Source organism: Melospiza melodia, chromosome 8 (genome assembly GCF_035770615.1).
Source record: "Melospiza melodia melodia isolate bMelMel2 chromosome 8, bMelMel2.pri, whole genome shotgun sequence".
NCBI classification, from domain to species: domain Eukaryota; kingdom Metazoa; phylum Chordata; class Aves; order Passeriformes; family Passerellidae; genus Melospiza; species Melospiza melodia.
The window spans coordinates 7,176,940-7,200,120 of record NC_086201.1 but is presented as its reverse complement, the minus strand read 5'-3'; the positions used below and the strand labels follow the sequence as shown (position 1 = coordinate 7,200,120).

Below are 23,181 nucleotides of genomic sequence, written 5' to 3'. Positions count from 1 at the left end.
TGGCTGGGCTACAGCTCTCTTTTCTCACAGTAGCTGCTGTGTGCTTTGGATTTGTGCTGCAAACAGTGTTGACAACACCAAGATATTGCATTCCTGCTAAGCAGTGCCTACGTTACACGGACCCAGGAGCTTTTATGCTCCTCACCCCATCAGCGAGGGGCTGGGGGGGACAGGGAGCTGGGAGGGGACACAGCAGGGACAGCTGAGCCCAGGTGACCCAAGGGATGTCTCAGAGCATATGGAGCATCCTGCTCAGCCATACAGGGCAGGGGTACACTGCCCAGGGGCTGCTGGACACCAGGGAGCGAGCAGCTGCTTACATTTGCATCACTTCTCTTTCTTGGGGTTTATTTCCCTCTGCTATCTCCCTTTCCATCACAATTTGTTGTTGTTGTTTTAACATTTCCATTACTAAACTATTATTTTCTCAACCCATGAGCAGTGGCAGAGCAGTGTCCAGGAGCTCCTTTTTTCCTGGGTCCTTCTCAAAATGAAAAGCTTCAGTTAAATTGATTAGCAAAGTTATGAGCAGGCAAAAAAAGAACATTTCTAAGAAGCTGTTCCTTCTTCTTCTAGCTAGATAAGGTAATTCATGCCTCTTGGCAAACAAAGGCTCAACTGCATGTATTATGTTAATTAGCATCCTTCCCATTTTGCTTATCTGAGATGATACTGATGACTGTTGAGGATGAATGAAAGTGATTATCTATTTTAAAATTTTAAAAGGAAACTCAACACAGATAACCTGGGCATATGCTGCTCAACATAGATTTTGAAGAGTGTTTCCCTTTTCCGCTGGCTTGGATTCAGTGTGCTTGGGATTTCAATACATGAGCACAGTTCAGAGGACTCTTTACACCCTGGCACAGGTGTGCTCCCGAGGCCACTAGAGATCAAGCAAAAATTACCATTTTCTGGGACAGGAAGGAAAGGAGTGAATCAGGCCCATGTGTGGGGAAAGACAATTGAAGTGAGTAGCAGGGGTGGCACAGGAGCCAGAGGAGGGCTTTGAGGGTAGTTGGGAGATCTGTGGAAGACGAGGCTGATGTGTGAAGGCCGGGAGGCTTGCCGTAAAGCGCAACTGTCATAAAAGTGCCATAAAGCGCAACTGTCGGAAAAGAGGCAGTGCCGTAAAGCGCAACTGTCGCAAAACTGCCGTAAAGCGCGACTGTCGTAAAAAGTGCCATGAAGCGCGAGTGTCGTAAAAAGTGACGTAACGCTCGACTGTCGTAAAAATGCCGTAAAGCGCGAGTGTCGGAAAAGTGCCATAAAGTGCGAGTGTCAGAAAACTGCCTGTGCCGTAAAGCGCAGCTGGCATAAAAGTGTCGTAAAAGTGCCGTAAATCAAGACTGTCGTAAAGCGCGACTGTCGTAAAAGGGGTGGCGCCATAAAGCGCGACTGCTGTAAAAGTGTCGTAAAAGCGCCATGAAGCGCGACTGTCGTAAAAGAGGCAGTGCCGTAAAGCGCAACTGTCGCAAAACTGCTGTAAAGCGCGACTGTCATAAAAAGTGCTGTAAAGCTCGAGTGTTGTAAACCTGCCGGTGCCGTAAAGCGCAACTGTCATAAAAGTGCCGTAAAGCACGAGTGTCATAAAAGTGCCGTAAAGCACGACTGTCATAAAAGTGCCGTAAGGCAATACACACAATGATTTTTCATGCAGATAGTTAGAGCTGCCTTACCCTCCTGATTTTCTTCTGGGGTTTGGGGGGGTTGGGGTTTTTGGTTTTGTTTTTTTTTTTTCCTTCTGGGGTTTTGAATTTTTTTTTCTGGGCTGTGGGGCTTGGTTGCCAGCTGCAGTCAAACCACAACAGTGTATTTATAAATTGTGAATGCTTTTCCTTGCCAGACCATTCCACAGACTTGATGCATTCTCAGATGATGTCTTTTCAGCACTGTTTCCAGTGCAGACCTCCTAGTGCTCAACACCATTCACTGTGAGCACCATAAAATAAGAATTTCTAGACTGTTGATGAAGATAAAAGCTGTAGATGAGGGTTTATTTGTACTTTCATTAAAATAGCAGCCTCAAGCTATGCACAAATAGCTCAGTCTTACTGCACAAACTGAAAAAAGGCAGAAATTGCTCCAAGCACTACAGACTTAACATTCCAACAAGTTTAAATTTGCTTTCCAGCATCACCTTGCACCTCTTTCTCCCTCAACACGGCCTCTTTTTCCTAAATATACCCTTTGAAAATTCACAGTATCTTCTGATATGCTTTATAACCAATTTCATTTAGCAAAACCTGAGATGTGTAAAAGACATATGCTAACTCTAAGGTGAAATAAGTGTGTCCTGCAGGACTCTCAGTATAGGAGTAATCAGAGATATTTCTGTGATATGAATACATTTTTTAAATATGCAACTTTAAAAAAAATTTCTTTATTTCTTAATGGGAATTCAATTAAACACAATAACCCAGGCCTGAAAAAAAAAAACAAAAAAAAAAAAACATCAATGAGCAAACAAAATACAATATGAAAAAAAATAGATGCAACTAAAATTATATGCAATTGGAATTATCTTTGAGTATAAGGCTACAAATATGACTTCTGCTTTACCTTCCTTGCTTTTATCTATATATTCAGCTGTTTTCTCTTGCTTTCTTTTCTCCCAGTGGAAGGAGAAACTAAAATATAGCTTTGCTTTAGACAGCACATCAGTAAGTGTAATAATAATATATTTTTGTTTAGCTAACAGCTTTTGTTCAGAACAAGTTGACCAAAATTGAAGGTAAACAAAGGAATGCAAAATATCACAAAAGTTTACAGAAACATCCCAAATTGTTCATGATTTAACATTACCCTTGTCAGAAAAACATATTAGATTCTTCTTTTTCATCTCTGGATTTCACTTCCAAAGTAAGCAGAGCGAGCAGCAGCGTTCCCTAGATTAAACACTAGTGATGGATAAGGGGAGCAAGTTCATACTTTATGTTTCTGATATGTGCCTCCCTCCACCCCTGTATCAATCTAAATGTTCTCCACATTATTCTCCACTCAGAACACTCCCCACCAGTACCAGCTATCATCCCTGCTGAACAGCTCTGCAGCAGCATTAATAAATTTCCCAATGATGCTTTTATTGGCCACTCCATGCATCACAAACATATTTCTTTTGAAAAAGTTCAGATTGGAAAAGAGCAGAAAACCTTCAGAGTGCACTTGAGGATGGAGTGAGCTCCTCAGATCAGCAGGAGGAGATGGGATTTCTTGTCCCCAGGCCCCAGTGCCAGCTCCTGTCCCTAGAGAATGGAATTCCCATCACCAACAGCCACCTCTGGCACTGCAGAGCAGGAACCAGGACTGAAACCCCAGGCCAGGTTTCAGGCTCAGCAGGGGCAGGGCAGTGATTTTTCCATCTCAAAATGGAAACCTTCAGTCACACTCATTAGCAAAGTTACCAGCAGGAAAAAAAAAAAAAAAGAACCTTTCTAAGCAGATGCTCCTTCATCATATATCTAGATAAGGTAATAGGAGAATAATATTCAGTGTGATTTTTTACACAGATATTCCCTTAGAAATTGGTTCATTATACTATCATACTTAGAGTAATAATCTTTCCTTCCAGGAAAGCTGTATGTAGCATTTAATCTTTTGTGAACGGGTGTGTAGGCATTACAGTAACTACACTTGACTAAAGCTATAGTATTAAAATACCTTCCTTTGAACTAGAAATAAGCCAAACTATTCTGAAATTCAAATTCAGTAAATTTTATGTAACAGCAATTGAGGCAAAAAAAAAAATTCCTCTGGATTTAAGTTGCTAGAAATAAGCCAATTTTCCTTCCATAGTATTTTGGAATGAGATCAGTGTATTAGCTGACTGGTTCTCACCATAAGCACAATTGCAGAAGCTGACCTAAGAAGTTGCCTGTGGGATTAGGAAGAAAACACCTGGTATATTATTCCATTACCAGGTAATTTTTTTGTAAGTGCCAGGGAACAGTTTCATGTCTCCCAGCAGTGTAAGAAAAACTTCTGAAAAAAAATCAGAATTCATCTTCATGCAAAAATAAGATGTAGGAACAATCATTCCAGATTAGATCAAAACTTCAACTTTTCAAGCACATTATTAGAATTCAGATTAACTATCTTAACTTTTCCTGATCAAGAGAGCACTTTCTTTCCAAAATAAATTTACTGGTGTGCTGCTAAGAGAGTGCTTTTGTTAATATAATTTTCAAAGACAGAATGATTATGAACTCAGCAGAATCACCCTTTTTTTGCCTTAGAAAAAAAGCTAAATTTTGGATTTTTTTCAACTAAGCAAAATTTTTTTTTTCCAGCTTTTTAAAATTAAATAACTAGTGCTTCTTTCTGCTGGTTGGAAAATATCAAGGAAATCATGTCAAAATGCAGAGTGAACAGTATCATTTACGGAGATGGGGAAGTAGGGAGAGAGCAATCCATTTGACCATGTATAAATTCATTCATTTGGGGAAAGTGAAACATTCATGTTCAGGCAATGAGTGACTTTTGTGGATTCATTCCCAAAGTCAGAAACAGAAGTAAGATACAGCAAAAGATAGAAGAAATACAGTATATAAGAGGGAAATGTAAACTAGAATTATAGTCAGTATAATATAATACAGTACAACCAAATCAGTCAATCTTGGCCTCTTCATACTGCAGATATCTAGAGGATGTGTGATGGATTAAAGTGGTAGCATAATGGCACCTGCACACTGTGAAAATGTAGATCTGTATCTGGAGACCTCATCTTTCCTTCAGCAAACTTGGTACTTCAAGGATTGGCATTGCATTCTCAACAGAATAGCAAGAAAGATGGCCAGAGTCAGGCAGAAGCTGTGGGTGACTTGTTGTAATCAAACATGTGGATAACTCTTGTGTCAGTACAGAACATCCTTGTTTCCTTTCTCTGTAATTTGGTAGTTCTTTGTTTTGAGATGTAGCCAAGGTCAGTTTGATGGGCATTGGAACAACCTGTCTAGTGGAAAGTTTCCCTTCCTATGGCAGGGGGTGGGATGAGATGATCTTTAAGGTCTCTTCCAACACAAAATATGTTGTGACTCCATGATTCTGGGAAGGAAAGAACAGCCTGTTTTCTGAAAAACATGCACAAAAATGGCACATTTCACTTATGAGGCTTTGCTGTGTTAAACGCAACTCCATTGCTGTGCTTCGTTATCACAAACAACCAAAAAGGGAAAACTCTTTGCAACAAAACTGAAATTTTGAACAGTGCCTCAGGAGCACAATCACCCTCTTTTGGGGGTAGAGAATCCAACTTCATTTTGGTTAAATATTTACCAAAATCTTTGCATAGTGGTGCAAATCTACAAAAAGCCACAAGGTATTACATTGTTACTGAGCTAGCCCTGGATTTCTCTGTATGGAAAAGCAGTCCAACAGCAAATGCTTGTGTCCTTGAGATCCCAGGATTTCCAGTGGAGCCCCCAAGAGTGAGGATGGCTCCTCTGTGCCCTTCTCTGTGAGACACAAATCTGCCAATATTTGCCTAGTAATGTACTCCCTAGAAGATTAGGAGGCTTGGCTCATGCAGTCCCCTGAGGGCACTTCCACTCCAGAGGCAAATGTTTAAGGATATACATCCTCTTCCTGCAATAGAAGGTAGCATTAAAAATCCTACATGGATTTCAGCTAGGGAATTCAACTAGTGCCTTTTTTTCAATTCATGGCCATGCACCTATCTGTAAAATGTTACATATCAATGGCCTGAACAATAATCTTATATAATTTTGTGTTAAAATAAAATTATATTGCCAATGGTTACAGTTTTTCCTCTCGTGAAAGAGCTGTTGACACCAACGGCTGGGCAAATGAGAAGTGACAGCCACAACAACTGCTCCACATTTGAGTAACACAAAAGCATGCAGACAAAAATGGGGCTGATGGCCAACAATGCCACCTGAAGTGTGCCTGTATCACTTGTGAATGTTTTTACCTCCTCAATGTGACTGTACCAGGTCTGTCCTGAGCTTTAGTGCTCATGTGGGCAATTTCAGAATGATAGTAAATTGTGAACTTACAAAAAATTCTCTTCCTCATCTACTTCAATCACTGTACACAGACAAGTCAAAATGAGTTAAAAACCCCTTCCAGTCTTTGAGTGATCTGTAATCAGGTAAGACTCTACTTAGAGTATCCAGCATTGTGATCAAACAGGAAAGTTTTCTGATATCCAAATCTCAAGGGCCAACTCAGGGAGGAAAGTCTGTGGGGTGACTGGTTTAAAGTCTGGGGTTCAAGAACTGCACACAGTTATTTCTGGGGAGTACATGAGCTCTTGGTTTGGCCTTTCATGATCTTATTTTCAGGTGGTCAATGTCTCTTGGAAACACCATAGAGCTAATGTATAGTAGAGTCTTTTAGTCAAATAAAATATAAAGTAAGAAATATGATGGTTAAGGCTGTTCAAATAACATGCATTCTTGTCTACATTTATGCAATCATTCATTATAATTTTTCCCTTTATTATTATGTAAAATTATAAAAAAGGAGAATTTTATTTACAATCCTGCTTCTTAATTCATTTACTCAAAACAAATCACATAACTCATCTGTAAGTCCAGCAAATTAAAATCCCATAGGGCATCTAGCTCTATGGAAAGAGTTAGAAAATTTTGCTTTAAGTAAGAATACTGGCAAGACCTAACAAAATGTTGCAGTAACACTGCATGCTTTAGGCTTCACCTTCTTATTGTTATTATTCTAACATTATCACTATGCAACATTTAAAGTTCATTAGCAAGAATATTTATTCTGGAGTCATTCGTACTGGTATTATAATAATAACTCAATTTCATGCATCTCAAAACAATAATTATATTTGTTTAAAAACTATATAGACAATGTTCAACAGATCAAAAGCAGTTATCTTTTGTGATATTCAGATATTTACTTCAACAAACTTCACTAAGTCACCACTGTGTCAAAGAATATGGGAAATATGTTGGTAAGTCACACTAGAAATCACCTGATTTATCCCCATTTGTTATGAAACACAGAGTTTTGAATCTGCACTAAAATCCCTTACTCTACTGAACCAACTGATCATACAGTTTTGACAATATCACAGTAATCACAGAGAAAATGTGAGATTCAGGAAATGTTCCATAAGGTAAATGATTGCAGAGGATGGCTTTCAGAAAAATGTTAGTAGTTATACATTCAATAAGGTTTCTGTATGCATATGAATATAAGATAAAAATTTCATTTAAACTTCCTTCACAAATACAGGTTGATAATACAGTTCTCGTGTTCCCAAAAAACCTGAATACATCAGTGCTTTTAAGGAACATTACCTGGGTTTTACATTTGGTGTTTTTAAGGAACATTACCTGGGTTTTACATTTCAGGTTCTATTCCTATTTGTGAATTATGCTCATAAATATATCAAAAAACTGCCTGAGTCCATTTGGAGGAATACAAATGAAATGTCTTTGTTGCAATATTGATGTGTCTTGCTGAATTTGGACACAGCACTGATTTAAGATCCATCATCTGTTTAAATGGTACGTGTGTCCATAATTTCCACACAGCTGGCTTCAGTAACATATTAACAATTCACAGAAAGCTTCATTAATATATTTCTCAATGTTAAAATGCTTTGTAAACATTTCAGGGCGGAGATGTTTGCCAAGGGCCTGCTTTGAGGAGCCTTTCAGGTATGAGGTGAGTCTGTGACCCATGGTCACTGCCCAGCTTTCACTGTGTGACTGTAACAAACCCACACCCAGTGACCCCATCTCTGACCCGCATCCCAGGCCATGGCAATGCAGCCATTCCTTGAAATTCCTTGAAAAAAAAGCCACTTGTTCACATTTTTCATAAAAGTGAACAAAAGGGATCTGAGGATGGATACCTCAAAAAGACATCCACAAAAAACAACCCCCACAATGTTCACAACACAACAAAAATGTTCAGTGTTTCTGACCTGTTTTACCAGCCACAGACTGGTGCATGATGCAGCAGCCTAGCTATTCCTCCAGGAGAGGAAAACCCATTGCTTCTGAGTCATGGACTAGAAGAGGAAATTCCTAAGCAAAGAAGATTGCATACTGGCAATATTCAAAGAATGAAAATGGCTAAAAAACAAGCTGAGAGGTATCGACTGAAAATGTTCCCAGGAGCAAGAAGCGGACAGGAAGGGAAGGAAGCTGTTAGGCACTAAAATAATCCCAGAGACACAGGAATATGGGTGTTTTAAGGCCCTGGAACAGGAACAGCTTCACTCTGAAACAAAGCAAAGCTCCAGTTTGAGGAATTTGCCCAGAGTACCACCCATCAAATTCAAACAAAATCTTGAGTCCTGAAAGAAAGGAACAGAAGGTGTCCATTTGCTAGAGCTGAAGGAAAATGAAGAACTGTTCTTGCATCTGGGCACAACTGCCTTGTTCTTTTGCTGATCAGAAAATAAACTCAGATGATTTTACACAAAGCATACCACAGTGTCCTCTCTCCTGCCTGTCTGGGGACAATGAATATCTCTATCAGTGTGGCCCAGAAGGAGAAGAAAACTCAAGATCATACTCAAATTCACTTTTTTTTTAAACAAAAAATTAAGAACTAAATAAAGATAGTGAAAAAAACTACACAGAAATACACAAGCACCAAAATTGGAATGACTGGCTTATCTCCCCTCTAGGAAAGCAGCACACAAAATCTCCAATTTCAAAGACCACATAGCTAATTATTTCCATTTTTTTGCCCAAAAGAAAAATTAAGAAACCCCAAACTCTCAGTTCTATGTAACACAACTGCAGTATTTTTTTTCTTTTTTTTCTTGAGAGTTCAAAAACAAAACCCAAAGAAGCTGAAGCCTAATTGTGGTACCACCTTACTGGGGTTTCCACAGTAAGACAGCACAGAGAAAAGCAGATAATAAAATCATCCCAGATGTCTGTTATGAATAGACAGGGGCAGACAAGTAATCCACCTTGAAGAGAGACTGACATCAAGCTTGACATCAAGCCCACTTTAGAACAAGCCCTGTGTGGAGACAGGCGTGAGCAGGATGTATGGATTTAAACCCATAAAGAAATAAGAGAAGAGAACTGAGTTTCAATTTTGCACCCCAAAAAGATAGTGCATAAAATAGAGATACCTTTGTCAACAGTTTCTAAAAGAACTATGTTCTATTATAACCTCAACAAAAAAATTTAATTTGTCCTGAAATTAAATTTTACAGGCTATCATTTTAACAAGAAAATTTGATTACATTGAAGGTTAAACTAAAAGATTCTTTTCTCTTCAACCCAAGCTTAAAATGAAAATGTAATTACAGTGATAAATACTCTTTAATATACATTTTTGTTTAGCTATACTGCTGTATTTTTGATCCATCAGCTGTAAGAATGAACTAATATAACTCAAAATTTTGAAAAGTGTTTTATCTGATGGATCACTACCTGGTATAAACTTTAATATATTATTTCAGTATTTTATAAGAATGCTTATTCTGTTTAAAAAGATACAGCACAGGACTGACTTCATTTTGGAGAAGTGATATTTTTAAGAATTCATGTGCCTGATATTTGATTAACTGAGATGTATCTCACTCCTGTTTCCAGACTCTTAAATTAAAAGGTTTTCCACCATCTTAGGTTGAATGCAACAGTCTATTAGGGAAATGTAAAATTCTTCTGCCTTATAAAGAGACCTGGTTCCCTCTGAAATCTTTCTCTCCTAAACTGTGTCCTGAGACACTCTCTCTACCCCCAGTGAGGGTGATAAAATGCACCTGCCACTAGGGATATGAAACTGGGAAGCTTGATAGGGATCCCCACACCCAATAAGAACATGAGTGGTAAAATTATCCATCACAATCTGAAGGTCAAGTTGTCAAAAACACCTATGTTTACTAGAGATGCTGGAACATAAGACTTAAAATATTAAGTGTTTTAATAAAGGCTTCAAAACTAGTTTCTTTGTCCTCTGTGAACTATGAGGAGCAGCAACAGCAGATAACACAAGGACAAAAGAAGTGAAAAACATTCAACTCTGCTGAGAGAACACATGGGAAAATGTAGGTTGAACCAGCTACCACTTACAAGTATTCATAATTAATAAACAAATAGAGGAAACAGTGCCAGATATTTATTTCAGTGGTGGGATTTTTGTTTTAAAGAACTTTTCTATCATAAAAAAAAAACAGGCAATAAGTCACTAATACCTGATATACCTTCATGATATTGACAGTTCCTTCTCCATGCTGGCCTGGGGATCCTTGGCTCTGCAGCAGATTTCTCACTGTCTCCTCCATTCTAGAGAATAAAAATATTTATAAAAGTCAACTGCATGGAAAAAATTTAAGAGTTGCATTCAGTGTTTTTGCTCTTTACAAGAGCCTAATGCATCCATGGCTACCATGAAATTAATATTTAAAGACAATCCTAGCCTCATAATGTTCTCATGCTCCATGTTATGAATAACACATTAAGGGCACTCTTTTATCTTTTGAATATGCACAGTAATTAGTTGTATTGTTTAAACCCTACCCAAGCTCTGTCACTAAACTAAAACCAAATGTGTGCAAAAGACATCACCTTGTTAACAGTGCAAACAACACCACGATGAGATTATTGCCTTTTAGGAGCAGCCAGGTTAAAAACCCCTCAGAGAGCTGTGTTCTGAGCCACAGTGGGGTCTGTGCAGCTCAGAGAGGCTGTCCATGGCATCCGCGCTGTGGGGACACTGTGCCCATGGCCTTGGTTCAAGGGGGCACAGCAGCTGAACACCTTCACCCTCTCTGCCCTTTCAAACAGGTGCCAAAAGCTCCAGTCTGGTGCCACCACCTCAGGACAGTGCAATCAACTCCAGCTCCATCTAATCAAGGAGACAGGTTTGCGCTTCCATTTTAAAAGTTGTTAACAGGCACCATCAAAAGCCATCTTTGATCTACACACATTCATCAAGAATGTTAAAATGATGATAACACCAACCCTGCTAAATGGAGCCTGCTCAGAAAAAGGAGTTCTGGTCCTTCCCACAATGGGAAAAAGGGAAACCACCTATGAAACACCGCCCCATTCAAGGTGGGTCAGAAATTAAATCCCATGGGCTTGGATGTCACAAGGCTGATCACAAACAGCAGGGCTGGGAGTAAGGCTGGTTTCAGCTGGGGGTAAGAGGAGGAAAAGGATCAAAACACCAGAGGAGCAGTGATGGACACAACAACAAAACCACTGGATTTCACAACTGAAAATGGTGAAAGTTCCACCCAAAGATCCTCACACTTCTCCCCACACAGATTCTCACCCCAGTACAGCCTCTCCTTCAGCTCTGTTGCAACAGTTTTTCTCTCTCCCTTTCAGATTTTCTCTTCTTTTCCTTTCAAGCAGTCTCAGTCCCCTGAGACAGTTGGAAAAACAGCCCAGATGGAATAAGGGCTGGAGAAGGGAAAACTGCTGTGGCACAGACACAAGGGTGATGCAAAGGCAGGAGAGAGAAATACCTTAACTCACATTGCCAGATACACTGTATATTAAAACAGTGACCTTGAAGAAGGCGCCAGCATTCCTGGGCATATCAGACCAGCAACTGCCTGCTGTTGTTTATTTCTACTGTGTTTAGAGAAATATGACTTTTTTGTGTAGTATTCTTTCCAAATGAAATTGAGCAGAAGAATTATTCACAGGGTATCTTTTTTATATTTGTTTATTTCTAAGGTAACAATCCAACGAGACAGAAAATATTAGCTAACTGCTCTGGCCAAAGGCCAACAGCATTATCTTTTATATGAGCCTCTTAGTCTTTCTGTTCTTTCAATCTTATCACAATGAATGGCATTGGCTAATTAAGCAACAATGTGATGTTATTCCAGGTTTTCTCCTTCCAAGTCAACCCACCACACTACTTTTCAAGAAGCTGACACTGGGTGCTCATTCTATTCAGATGAACACTGACATTCTACTTATTTCTGTGAGGTTTTTTTGTCATTGATGTGCAGACTTCTACACTGCCAGAATGCCCACAGAATAGTTTGACCATCTGTTGACCAAATGTGCATAAAATCAAGCCAGCTCTAATCTCTAGTGCAGACAGTGGTGCAGTTTTTCAGTTGCAGATTGGAACCATTTCTGCTCGTAGGCTGACCTTAATCAGATGCCTTTTACATGAAAGAACAAATCATTTTGGTTCACACCATAAATTCCTGTGCAGTCCTCACAGAAAGATTTAATTTCCTAACATGTCCACCATTTCATTTTTAAATTAATGGTGTAATAGCATTCTTAATTATTGTGTTTATCTATGCAAATTCAGTTCCACTGCTAGTCCTCCACAACATTCTTCCAAATTAATAAACAAACAAAAATGGGAGAAAGAATAGATTCAACCAGCACTAAATCACGGTTTTTCAATTTAGAACTAAGAGTATTAATGAAAATAAAGTCTAGTTGCATATTACTATGATCACTTAAACCAGCTCAGGAAAATTATGAATTCCTAATTCAATAGGTCCTTTAATCTTCAGTCAAACTCAGATAATCTATTTTAGACCACAGGCCTGCCTTGTTGAACAGCTTTAGAGGGGCAGGTGAGCACTCAGCTTCTTGTGGCAATCAGAAACATCTCCCATCAGCACTTAGATGTCTAAGCAATAAGGTAATTTTTGCAACACGATCAAGAGCTCAGTTAAAGGCAATTGAAACTTCTGTGGTTTTGCTGTTTGCAGTTCCTATAAAAGTCTGTAAGAGCTGACAGCTATTAAGTTGAATCACAGACTATGTGGTCACATCACCATCAAACCAGCCCTGGGAGGATATTACAAGCTTTGGGTAGCTATGGAATAGCTGAAAAAGAAGAAAAATCTAGGAGAAAACAGGGAGGTGAATTAGGCTTGCAGTCAAATCCACTGCAAAGCTGTGATGGCCAGTGCTCCTGCAGTTTGTGAGCTGCTGCTTCTTCACTCACATCCCAATTGTCCATTTCTAGGACCAAATATGGTACAGGAGGATAATCAAGACTTGTTTCTTATGAATGAGAGTTTTTGATGCATGAATTAATGGCACCTTAATTGAAAAGCTATTGTCAGCTTATGATCTATAAAACTCTCCTCAGTGACAACACTTGCCACAGCAATTTACTACAAATCCTATTTACAGAATGCAAAAATAATGGAGCCTCTATAAATTCAGCTTGGGATCCCATGTTTTGCTCCCTGAACAAGGCCACCAAAGGGTATGAAAATTTTGGAAGTGAAGCAGAAAAATTATGAGCTTTATGAAAGGCTATTTCTACACATTGACCTATATTTTTTCTCCTTCTGGTAACCACAAAAGGTTATCTACTCTTGGTTTTGATTCTAATATCTCAGCTGGACCCAATCCAACACCCAGCACTTCCAGATTATTTTCAGGATAGTTATCCCCACATGTGTATTCTGCCTTCTTGCTGCACTGCTTTGCCAAGGATTCTCTGTATCTTATGTAACTAGCAAGCTGTTAAAATCTGAAAAATCAGCCTCTAAAGCTCATAACTTCTGAGTCTACATTCTTCAAGCACTATTTAAGAACATTTATTTTCCCCTTTCTTTTGTATTTTATTTACTGTCTATTCATCTGAAGCATCTTGCGCCATTAAATTTTCTGTTACATCTCTCATTCGACTTGTCATTTTCTTAAAACTCAAGTGTTCCTTTCAACTTTTATTTTTTAATAAATCTATGGGGGGTGTTTTTGGGGGAAAGTAAAGGAAAACCATGTTCAACACAAGCTCCTTAAGTTTCCTGACAAAATACCAGTTTAGTGTGGGGGGACAGATCCCCACCAGTCCTAACCTAAGGATAAATGTCTCAAAGCACAAAACAGAAGAAGAAATGAGGCATTCAGAAACCAGAATCTGTTCTTGAACTATAAGAATTTAAGTAAAATAAAATATTAATGCTGCTGTGGAAAGCACTGTCAAGATTCCACGTGGAAGATATTTACAATTACAACCACAAGTGTTCAGGAGTGGTTTATCCAGAGAGGATTCCACAAAAGGGATTGCTCTGAAGCTGTTGAAATGACAGTGTGTGCCACAAGAAGAGACTAAACAACTTGCTAAACTTAAGAGACTGAGGGTTTAAGCAGCCAGGTATGACTTATACAAGAGAATCAGTGGGAAAAAGGTAAAATGTGATAGAAAACTATATCAACCTAAGGCAGATGATTGAAAAACAAGTTGTATTTCATGGTTAAAAATACATCTAGGATGGAATTAGGATGTTTCTAATAATTTAAAAAGTGAGACTCTTAACCAGCCTGCCAGGTGGAGTAACAGGATGAGAAATACAAACAGTTTCAAGCCACAATTGATTCATTTATGAAATTAATTACACATCATGTCAAGAGCTGAGGATTTGAATTTACGAGCCACAGGTTCTTGCTGCTATTCCTCCTGACCCAAAATCACTCCTACACTTAAAATATGCAATTTGTCCTGTGCTGTTGAGGGAATATCAGGAAATTAACCCAATTGCAATGGACAGTAATTTATTTTGGTTTTTTTTTTTTTTTCTGAGTGTGTTTCTGGGCAAGGAGAAGACAGGAACCTACGGAACAGAGGAAACATCATTCCCTGCCCAGGGAGCAGCCCACAGAGCACAGATGCTCATGTGCCCAAGGCTGCAGGAGGAAGCTGCCTCTGGTATTTTTGCTGGAGACTTGCTTTTAATGCTTCTCAATGCTGTGTTTCTGACAGCTCTGCTGCCTCCCTCTCCTGCCTGGCCCTGCTGACTCCACTCCCTGCAAGAGCCAGAGCACAGCATCAGCCAGGCCAGGTTGATGTTGCTGCATCACTACTGAGCAATTCAGCTCCTAAATCCCCTACCAGTTTTCTCAGGACCATCACTTGCACAGGCAGGCACATACTTTGTGCCATCCCACAGCAATGCCGTGGTCAGAAATCCTGCTTTGTGCCTCTGCCATAAATAAACACTTTCCTCCCTGGCCCACACTCTGCTCAGCCTTGTCCCACACTCAGCTCTCCCTCCCAGGGACAGGCAGCACAGAGCTGTTCAGCAATAGAAGGTTGATGACAGATTCAACCCCTTCCCCCCCTGACCTATTTCCTTCCAGATTTCCACAGGCTGGCAGCTGCCTTTTGCTAGGTGCTATCACCTTCCCTCCTCATCATCCTCAAGCTCAGTGGTTATTTCAAATGTATGTCACAAGAATTCCTTCAGCTTGATTCTGATTTAGTTTTACAGAGATATATCCGAAGGTTTCTACAAAATCCCACTGCAGCTGTTGAGCTTTATGTTTCAGTTTTTTCTTTCTCATTTCATGCAAGGTGCAGGATAATTTTTTAGTCTTAGAGAAAAATATCAATAACAGATCTTTCTCTATCTTCAGCCTGTTACTTCAGTGTAGTTAAAATCCTCAGGAAGATATTTTTTTCCCAGCTCTTATCTGTGAAAGAATGAAGCTTCCTGCCTCTCTCCTATTTATGTCTCCCAACTTTTCTTTTTAGTTAGAGCTTTCCTGGAGATGTGCTCTGGGTTTTAGCTCCTTGAGCTTTCTCAGCCCTTCCTACCACCTGATCACAGACAAAGGAACAGGATCCTGTGTGGTTTCTCAGCTCTTTTAGCTCCTGTTCACCTGTAAACCAGCTGGTATTTTCACCAGCAGGACTTTGGTTGTCTCTTTGGAGACTACATTCTGTCTGGCATTGTCATAGAACTCTGTCCAAGCTTCCCAGCTCCCTCTCCAATCTCATAATCCAACCAAACAAAGAGCTTCTCTCAGATCCCAGACAAATCTGTTTCCCTACTTGTTAGTAATTTTAAACTTCAGGATTGGGCTTACTTGCATCTCACTTCCCTCACCACTCCATTCAAAGCTTTGCAATGGACCAGGTTAAACAGGAAAAATACCAAAGTGGCTTTACAAGATGTAACAGGGAAAAAAAAGCTCATCACCAGCAATTCCTGTTCACTGCATCCTTGCAGGAATGTCTTTCCTTCTACCTGGTTTCAATTAAATTAGTGGCTGTGTGCTCTGTCTCCAGGGATTCCCATTAGGAGCAGACATGGCTGCCTGCTCTCCTCAGCCCTGCAGGCTCCTCTCCAGACTGTGCAGCATCCTGCAGCCCCACTGAGAGCCCCATGTGTGAGCCATGGTTGGTGTCCCCAGGATGAGCCACCCCCATGGTGTCCCCAGCTCTGCTGTCCCCTGTGCCCTCCTGCCAGCTGCGAGCCCATGGCTTCAAGGGCTGGGGCCTAGGAGACAAACACAAAATTCTATAAAGAATTTAGATATTGGAAATGGATTAAAGAGAGAGAGAGAAGTGCAAATGGGTATGTGATGAACTTAAAAAGAGAACTGACAGATGGGAAATGCTGGGGCTTTAAACCCCAAGGGGTTTTCAGCTCTGCTTAGGATCCAGCACTGGTACAAGCCTGATAGCAGCGAGCTGGGCAAAGCAGAATGCTCAATATCCCCATTTAATATTTCAGTTGGAAAATAAAGTAATAACATCCTTCATAACAGCAGCAGAAAGATGCACACGTAATGTATAATTTATATTTATTCTTTCTGTTCATCAGCACAGGTGCTTATCAATCCAGAAATATCCAGGCAAATCCTTCTCCTGCAGCACCATCTCCACCCTTTCCCCACCACAGCCCTGTGGCATTTCCAAACTGCACAAGCCATGCAGTTTTCACATATTCATACAAATCCCTCTTTCCAAAACACACTCCAAGCATATCTGACCTGTTGCCCAAAGGGCACGCTGAGGATGAGGAGCATCACAAGTACCTTGTGAATGATGAAGGCAATGACTGCACAAGCCTGCTGGGTGAAACAGGCCTTGAGCTCCAGTCACACGAGCAGAGGAGGATCCTCTACTCAATCAGAGAATCCTCTACTCAATTGAGACAACCCAGTCAGGTTCTCTATCCCTGGACCATGCCAACACTCCAAAATGCACAGAACTGAAAAAGTGAGAACAACTTTTACTGTGTTGAACCACTGGCCATTGATCCCAGTGGAAATTTTCAAGGTATCCTTAAAATAACAGGAATGTTTTGAGCACCAGATAAGGGTAGGATTTTGAAAGACCTCAGCATTGGCACATCACTGCTCCCACACAAGTCTGAATTCTGTTATCACGAATGACATTTCTCTGAAACTGCTCTAACCGCCATGTGAGCCAGGAAATGTTGGAAGTGTTTCCATTGTCTCTCTCAGTCATATGGATTTCACTCATCAAACTTCTATCTACTGCAAAAAGCTCTGAACAGCACTAGAAATCAGTGGTAATGTTTATTTCTGTGTTGACAGATAGACAAATGCCATATGGGCTGCATGGGTGTCTTCCATCACCAGCCCTGTGTATGATTTTGGAAGTTACAGGGATGGAGGAACAAAATCAAGCCCAAGACTAAGCCTTGCAGAAAAACTGCTCATCAGCAATCGAAAGGAATTTTCATCTGCAAGGACTGTCGCTCCTACAGGTCCCCAATAACATATTTGGGACTTTAGGACAGAAGATATTTTCATTAACTATAAGTGGATAGAACCAGGCACACACAGAAAGTTAATTATTGTGTCATCTTAAACATATGTTCATAAGTTCCAACTATATTCATGCTGGAGGCACCAGAAATAGTCACAACTAAAAGCTTCAGAAAAAATTACAGGCAACTATACAAACAGACTGCAAATATTTCCAATTTCATATAATGGCGGGGGTTTACTTTTTTATTTTTTTTCTACATTTTAAACAAATATTTGTTTTTCCATTTTTGCAAATGTTTAGCTGGATGGAAAGATATATCTACCAGTTCCTCCAAATACTCATATTTCATTTTGCATAGTGATGCAGACCAACCACTACTGTACAGAATTGTACAGCCACTCAAAATTAAAAAGCTCTTGTTCAATTCTGAGTCACAGCTTCAAGGTGGTACCAACACCATCCTCACACAGGTGCAAAAATTTCCTCATTATGTCACAATGCTGTTTGTGAATTTAAGGACTTTGAAGAACTAACTACCAACGGAGTCAATGGGACTCTAAAGAAAAAAAAAAAGATAAATTCAAGAAACCATTCCTAGTTTCATTCAATAACCTAAATTTCACATCAAAAATCAAATTTTCATGACAGTTCTAGCCCTTTTCTGACGTTGTACAGCCAACTGCAAAGGCCCAAACTCCTGCACATGTAACTACACAAGACCCAGCCATGAGAGGAAGCTTCCCACCTTGAACTGAGATTCCCCCAAAATGGGTCACCTCTGATGTTCACAAAGAATATAAACAAACAATGTTCTGATTCCCAACCATGAGATTTGCTTAAAAGTACTTTCTTTTAAAGAGACAATAGGCAGTCTTAGTAAATATTAGTAAAATCTTAGTAAATCCTTTTGAAGTTTTGGACTTCAGCCTTTCCAAATTTCAGCTCAAAAATACTGCAATAAACAAAGTAAAAAATTGAGATTTTCACATCAGCTGTGACTTCCTGAAAACCTCTAAATATAAGATCAGCAAAGATGGATGAAATATGTAGGAATACTCCAAGTGATGTTTGCATTACAAATAACTATATGATATTTTAATTCCAAGGGGGATAATGTGCTGCTGCAGTATATCTAAAATTTCTCTTTCCTTTCTTCTCCTCAGCAGACAGCTTGCTTTGGACCTTCAGATATATTCCAAACAGAGGGAATGAGGCATTTCTGGGCTGGCCAGCTGTGCTCAGGAGCAGCTGATGCTCTGATGTCCCCTCTGTGTGACTGGGAACAGCTCACACAACAAACCCTCCTCATTTCACTCTCCAAATTACCAAGTTATGGAATGAAAAGTATATAAATAAGGGATGCCTTCATCCAGGTAGGTTCCCTGCAACACAGATCCCTATTCCAGTGGTGCCCAGCTCAAAGGGAGTTTATTCTCCTGCAGGACAGATGCACTAAGCAGCAATATAGATCTGCTATTAAAGAAACCTCAGATGTACAAATAATTACTCTTGCAGAGTAATTTTCAGGTGGTTAGAGAACACCCACAAGAGCAGGTCATGTCAGAATGAAAGCCTTGTGGCTTTAGATTTCCAAACCATAGCAGCAAAGCAAACCAGCCTAAACAAGTAAGAGATGGTCAGAATAATGGTCTCCAAGGGCTTAATTACCTGTGTCATTAGGTAGTGGTAGCCTCTCTAAAATTATATTGACAGCTTTTCTACAACCAGCAGCTGATAATGAGGCAATAAAAATACATGACAGTGCACACAGAAGAGTGCTGCAGCAGTGTCATAAACAGCACCATCAGCTTTGATACCAACAAACAAGAGCTGCACAAAACTAATTGTGAGCTGCTCACAAAAAATCAAGGACATGCATTTTGTCATTAATAACTTTTCATGTTCTCCCCTTCTGTATGTGTGCAAGCCTGTCAAAAGCTAAAGAAGATAAGAAGGGAAAAAGAATAATATCAAGATACAAATGAAATGCAAGAGGAAAAAAGGAACAGCTGTATTAAAACAAACAAACAAAAAAGGCAGGGACAGTTTTATGCCTCCAAGTTAATTTCCATAAAGGACTCTACCATCTTTCCAAACACAGTATTCTGTCATAGCCACCATCCATTGTATGATGTAACAAAAGGAGTACACAGCTTCAAAATGCCAAATTTGACCTATTGAAGCTCTTCTCTTTAAACTGGATTATCCTGGAGACAAACAGGGTAAATGCAGGGAAATGTTTCTGTATGTAGGATTTGCACTGAAATGCACAGAAATATTTGCTGCATGGATTGGCTTCCACAACTGCCTGCTCCCATTTGAAGAAAGAAAGGGGAGAAATGAGAGGAAGAGAACAATACAAGACATGAGGATCAGATATAAAGACAACACGGCATAAAAGAACTTTGAAGACAAAAAAAAAAAAAAAGACATGAAAAATTTAAGTAAGAAGTAAGAAGGCAGAAAAAAAAAGTATAACAAAAAAGTTAAATGTACAGACAAGATTAGTGAAAAGATGTCTAGACAGACATCTCTAAGGTGCAAATGTTTAACCATTTGTACTGTATTGGTATTTCTTTGAGAAACAGGAGACCATTTAAGAAGGGCTTAGAGAAAGATTTTCAGTCCAACTACAGCCCTAAGTGGAGAATCACAACATCACTCCCTCCTCCACTCTCAAGCACTCATTCTTTAATCATTTATCTTCAGCACAGCACGGGATCCATTTTCAAACAGCTCTGCAGGATTTTAGCCACATGGCTCCCATTGTGTTTAATGGGAATCCTGTGGGCACAGCTCAGTATGAGGCTTTCAAAATGTACACCAAAAATCTCTAAATAATGCACTAGTTGAACATTACCCTGTTTACTTCTCATAGGACATGACTATAATGAAGCAAAGGTTAGGTCATTTGTAAAAGCAGTATTTATTGCAAAGCTCATTAATGTTTCCTATAGGGATTTTTTTTTCCACTGTAAAAATATTTAGCATAACTATTTAGGATTCTTTTTTTTCATAATATCTAAAGCAGAGAACAAAATCAACTCAAACCTCATTTGCTTCAGAAAGGAAGATCCAGCAGTTAACACATCAGCCTATGCTTCAAGAAACCTTTTTTCAAGACTTCCCACTGTCATAGGATACCTCTGTGGCTTTGTCTCAGATTTTCCCTCTGAAAATTGAGTTAACAGTTTCTATTTCATAACAGCTTTATGATGATTATAAATACCAGTGAAACACTAATCAAAGATTCATCAGAAAAAAGCCTCAATATGAACTCCCTTCTCTCCTTCAAGAGGAAGGCTGTTTCCACAATGAGGTCTGACACAACTTGAAAGCTTTGAGAAATGCAAATCTTTGCCATCCAGCTCTATAAAGACAAGAGCTTCATTTCTGTGCTTTCACCTTTCACAAGCAGCATTCAGAACAGATCCATGCACACACAACTTTAATCAACTTTCATGCACCCACACAGGAGATCATATTCCATCATCCCTTGGAATAAAAACCACAGAAAGTTTCAGGGACTTCCATTCCAAGGGACAGATCCTCAGCCTTTGGAACACGTGCTAAGTGGAACAGCTCTGCTGCAGAGAAAAGGCTGATACATCCACTAGGCAAAGGTTTAACCAAGGAACAGCAAACAGAGCATATTTAACACATATTTCTAGCTCCAGAAATTAATATTAGATGCAATATTAACATCACAAGTTTACTACAAACTGTCACCTTACCCTTGCAATTTCTGCTACCTCAAAAATGTAAGATCACCCCAGGAATAAACACATTTATGTTAAAATACCTCAAAATTTGACTCACCAAATGAAATTCTTATGTTAAGAACTAGATTAGCACTTTTTCCTGGATATACAAGAACTGATACCAGATATGGCAGTCTAATAAGAAAACCTCAAGAAACGTCTATAAAACACGGGGTTCAGCATTTTGCAAGGTTCTGAGTTTGTCAGAGGAATTCAGAAAAATTAGATGACTCTATAAACTACAGTGTCTACCAGTTTCAAACTGTAGCAGCATGAATTATTGCAAAACTGCCTAACTTTGAGCACAAGTCATTCCACTGAACTCAAGAGTTCACTCCATAGAGTCAGAGCCTTTGTGACTTAAGTGAACAGCCAGTTTGTGTTTTAGCTGATCTGGTGGAGACAAAGCCTCCCAAGCCTGCCTTGCTAAGAAATTATTTAGTGGTTCTCCTGAGGGACTTCTTTTCCCCTCTAAGCAAGAATCAACACAAAGAAAAAGATCCCTTTGAATTCCTAATTAAATATTATAAAAGTTGAAAGAAAACTACAGTTATCTTATAGCACACTATTACCATGCTGGAGACTGATTTCTAGCAAATCATTTTAGATATCTATGTCCAGGAGGGGAAAAGGGCAATAACAACAAAAAAAGTCACAGTGATACAGGAAAGAGAGGCTGGGCTGGACATGCTGGGAATGAATGTCAAGCACTGAGCAGCAGCACCTCATAGTGCTAAAACTTGAAATATTCTATTTATTCTCCAGAAAGGAAGGACCATTTACCTTCATCATGAGCAAAAATGCTACAGAGGGCAGGACCTCTTGTGCATGACAGGGGAATTGCCACAATGGGAGAAGAAGGTTTGTCAGGTCCTTTTATATCCGTAGCTGGGTGTGGCATTCACATTCTCTGAAAATAATCCCTTCACCCAGGAGTGTTCTCCTGGGAAGCTGAGAAGCCTCAGAGAAAAGGAAAACAATTCTTATCTCATTTGCTTCTCCAGTGTTTTGCTCCTTTGGAATGTGTTTGGAGATTGTTTACCCACAGGTGATTATTTCATTGGATTCTGCTGTGAGTTGTTTTCACATTTTGGCCAATCAGGGCCAAGCTGTGTCGGGGCTCTGGAAAGAGTCACGAGTTTTCATTATTATCTTTTTAGCATTCAGTAGGCAACCTTTATGTATTATTTAGTACAGTACAGTATTCAATAATATAATATAGTATTATAAAGTAATAAATTAGCCTTCTGAGAGCATGGAGTCGATGCATCATTCCTGCCTTCATCAGGGCTTCCCTGCAAATGCAATACCTGGGCAGGTGGGAAAGCTGGACCCACAGGAAATTACACAAAAACAATCCAAGCTGTGGGCATGGGAGACATCTCAGACTCCTGCTTGCTCTGTTAATGCAAGCTCTCTTTTATGATACAATTATAATAATTCGCTCAGGTTTCAAAGTTCTGTAGTTACAAGGAAAGAGATTTTTATGATAGATGTGACCTGGAGAGGCCAAGGTGGGCAGAGAGGGGAGGGTGGCTCAAGGAACAGAACCCAGGATGGGTCAGACCTCCCTAGGGGGGCGGCACTCAGGGGAACTCAGATCTAGCCAGCCTACACGGCTTCAGAGAGATGTCAGCCAAAAGGAGGCAAAGGGAAGAATAAAGCAAGCAAGCGGGCAGAAATCCCATCCCTGCAAAAAGCCACATCCAGAGCAGTGGCTGTAGGGTGGGACAATCTGCCTTCACAGCAAAGACAATCCTGCCTGACACAAATGCAAGCAATGTCATCTTGCAGAACATCCATTGCTGACATGGAGTGTAAAATTAAACTAAAATCAAACTGAATTACTTTAAATCACCCATGTTCACTTTATTTTTAAAATAACTGCTATAATAGAAAATTTTAAATTATCTATATTTGTCTATTTTGTCTGTTCATATTTGTCTGTATTAGTGTGTTCTAAGCAGCATTTTTATTTCAAGATTCT

The 23,181-nt window shown here is 39.6% G+C and overlaps 1 protein-coding gene across 1 annotated transcript in view; it reads right to left on the bottom strand.

Moving 5' to 3' along the window:
* Positions 1-23,181, bottom strand: part of NCKAP5 (NCK associated protein 5) — a 380,696-nt gene that overhangs the window by 120,821 nt on the left and 236,694 nt on the right. Inside the window, exon 6 of the mRNA XM_063161631.1 lies at positions 10,160-10,250. Coding sequence (XP_063017701.1) covers positions 10,160-10,250 — 91 coding nt within the window. The remainder of the gene's footprint in view (positions 1-10,159; positions 10,251-23,181) is intronic.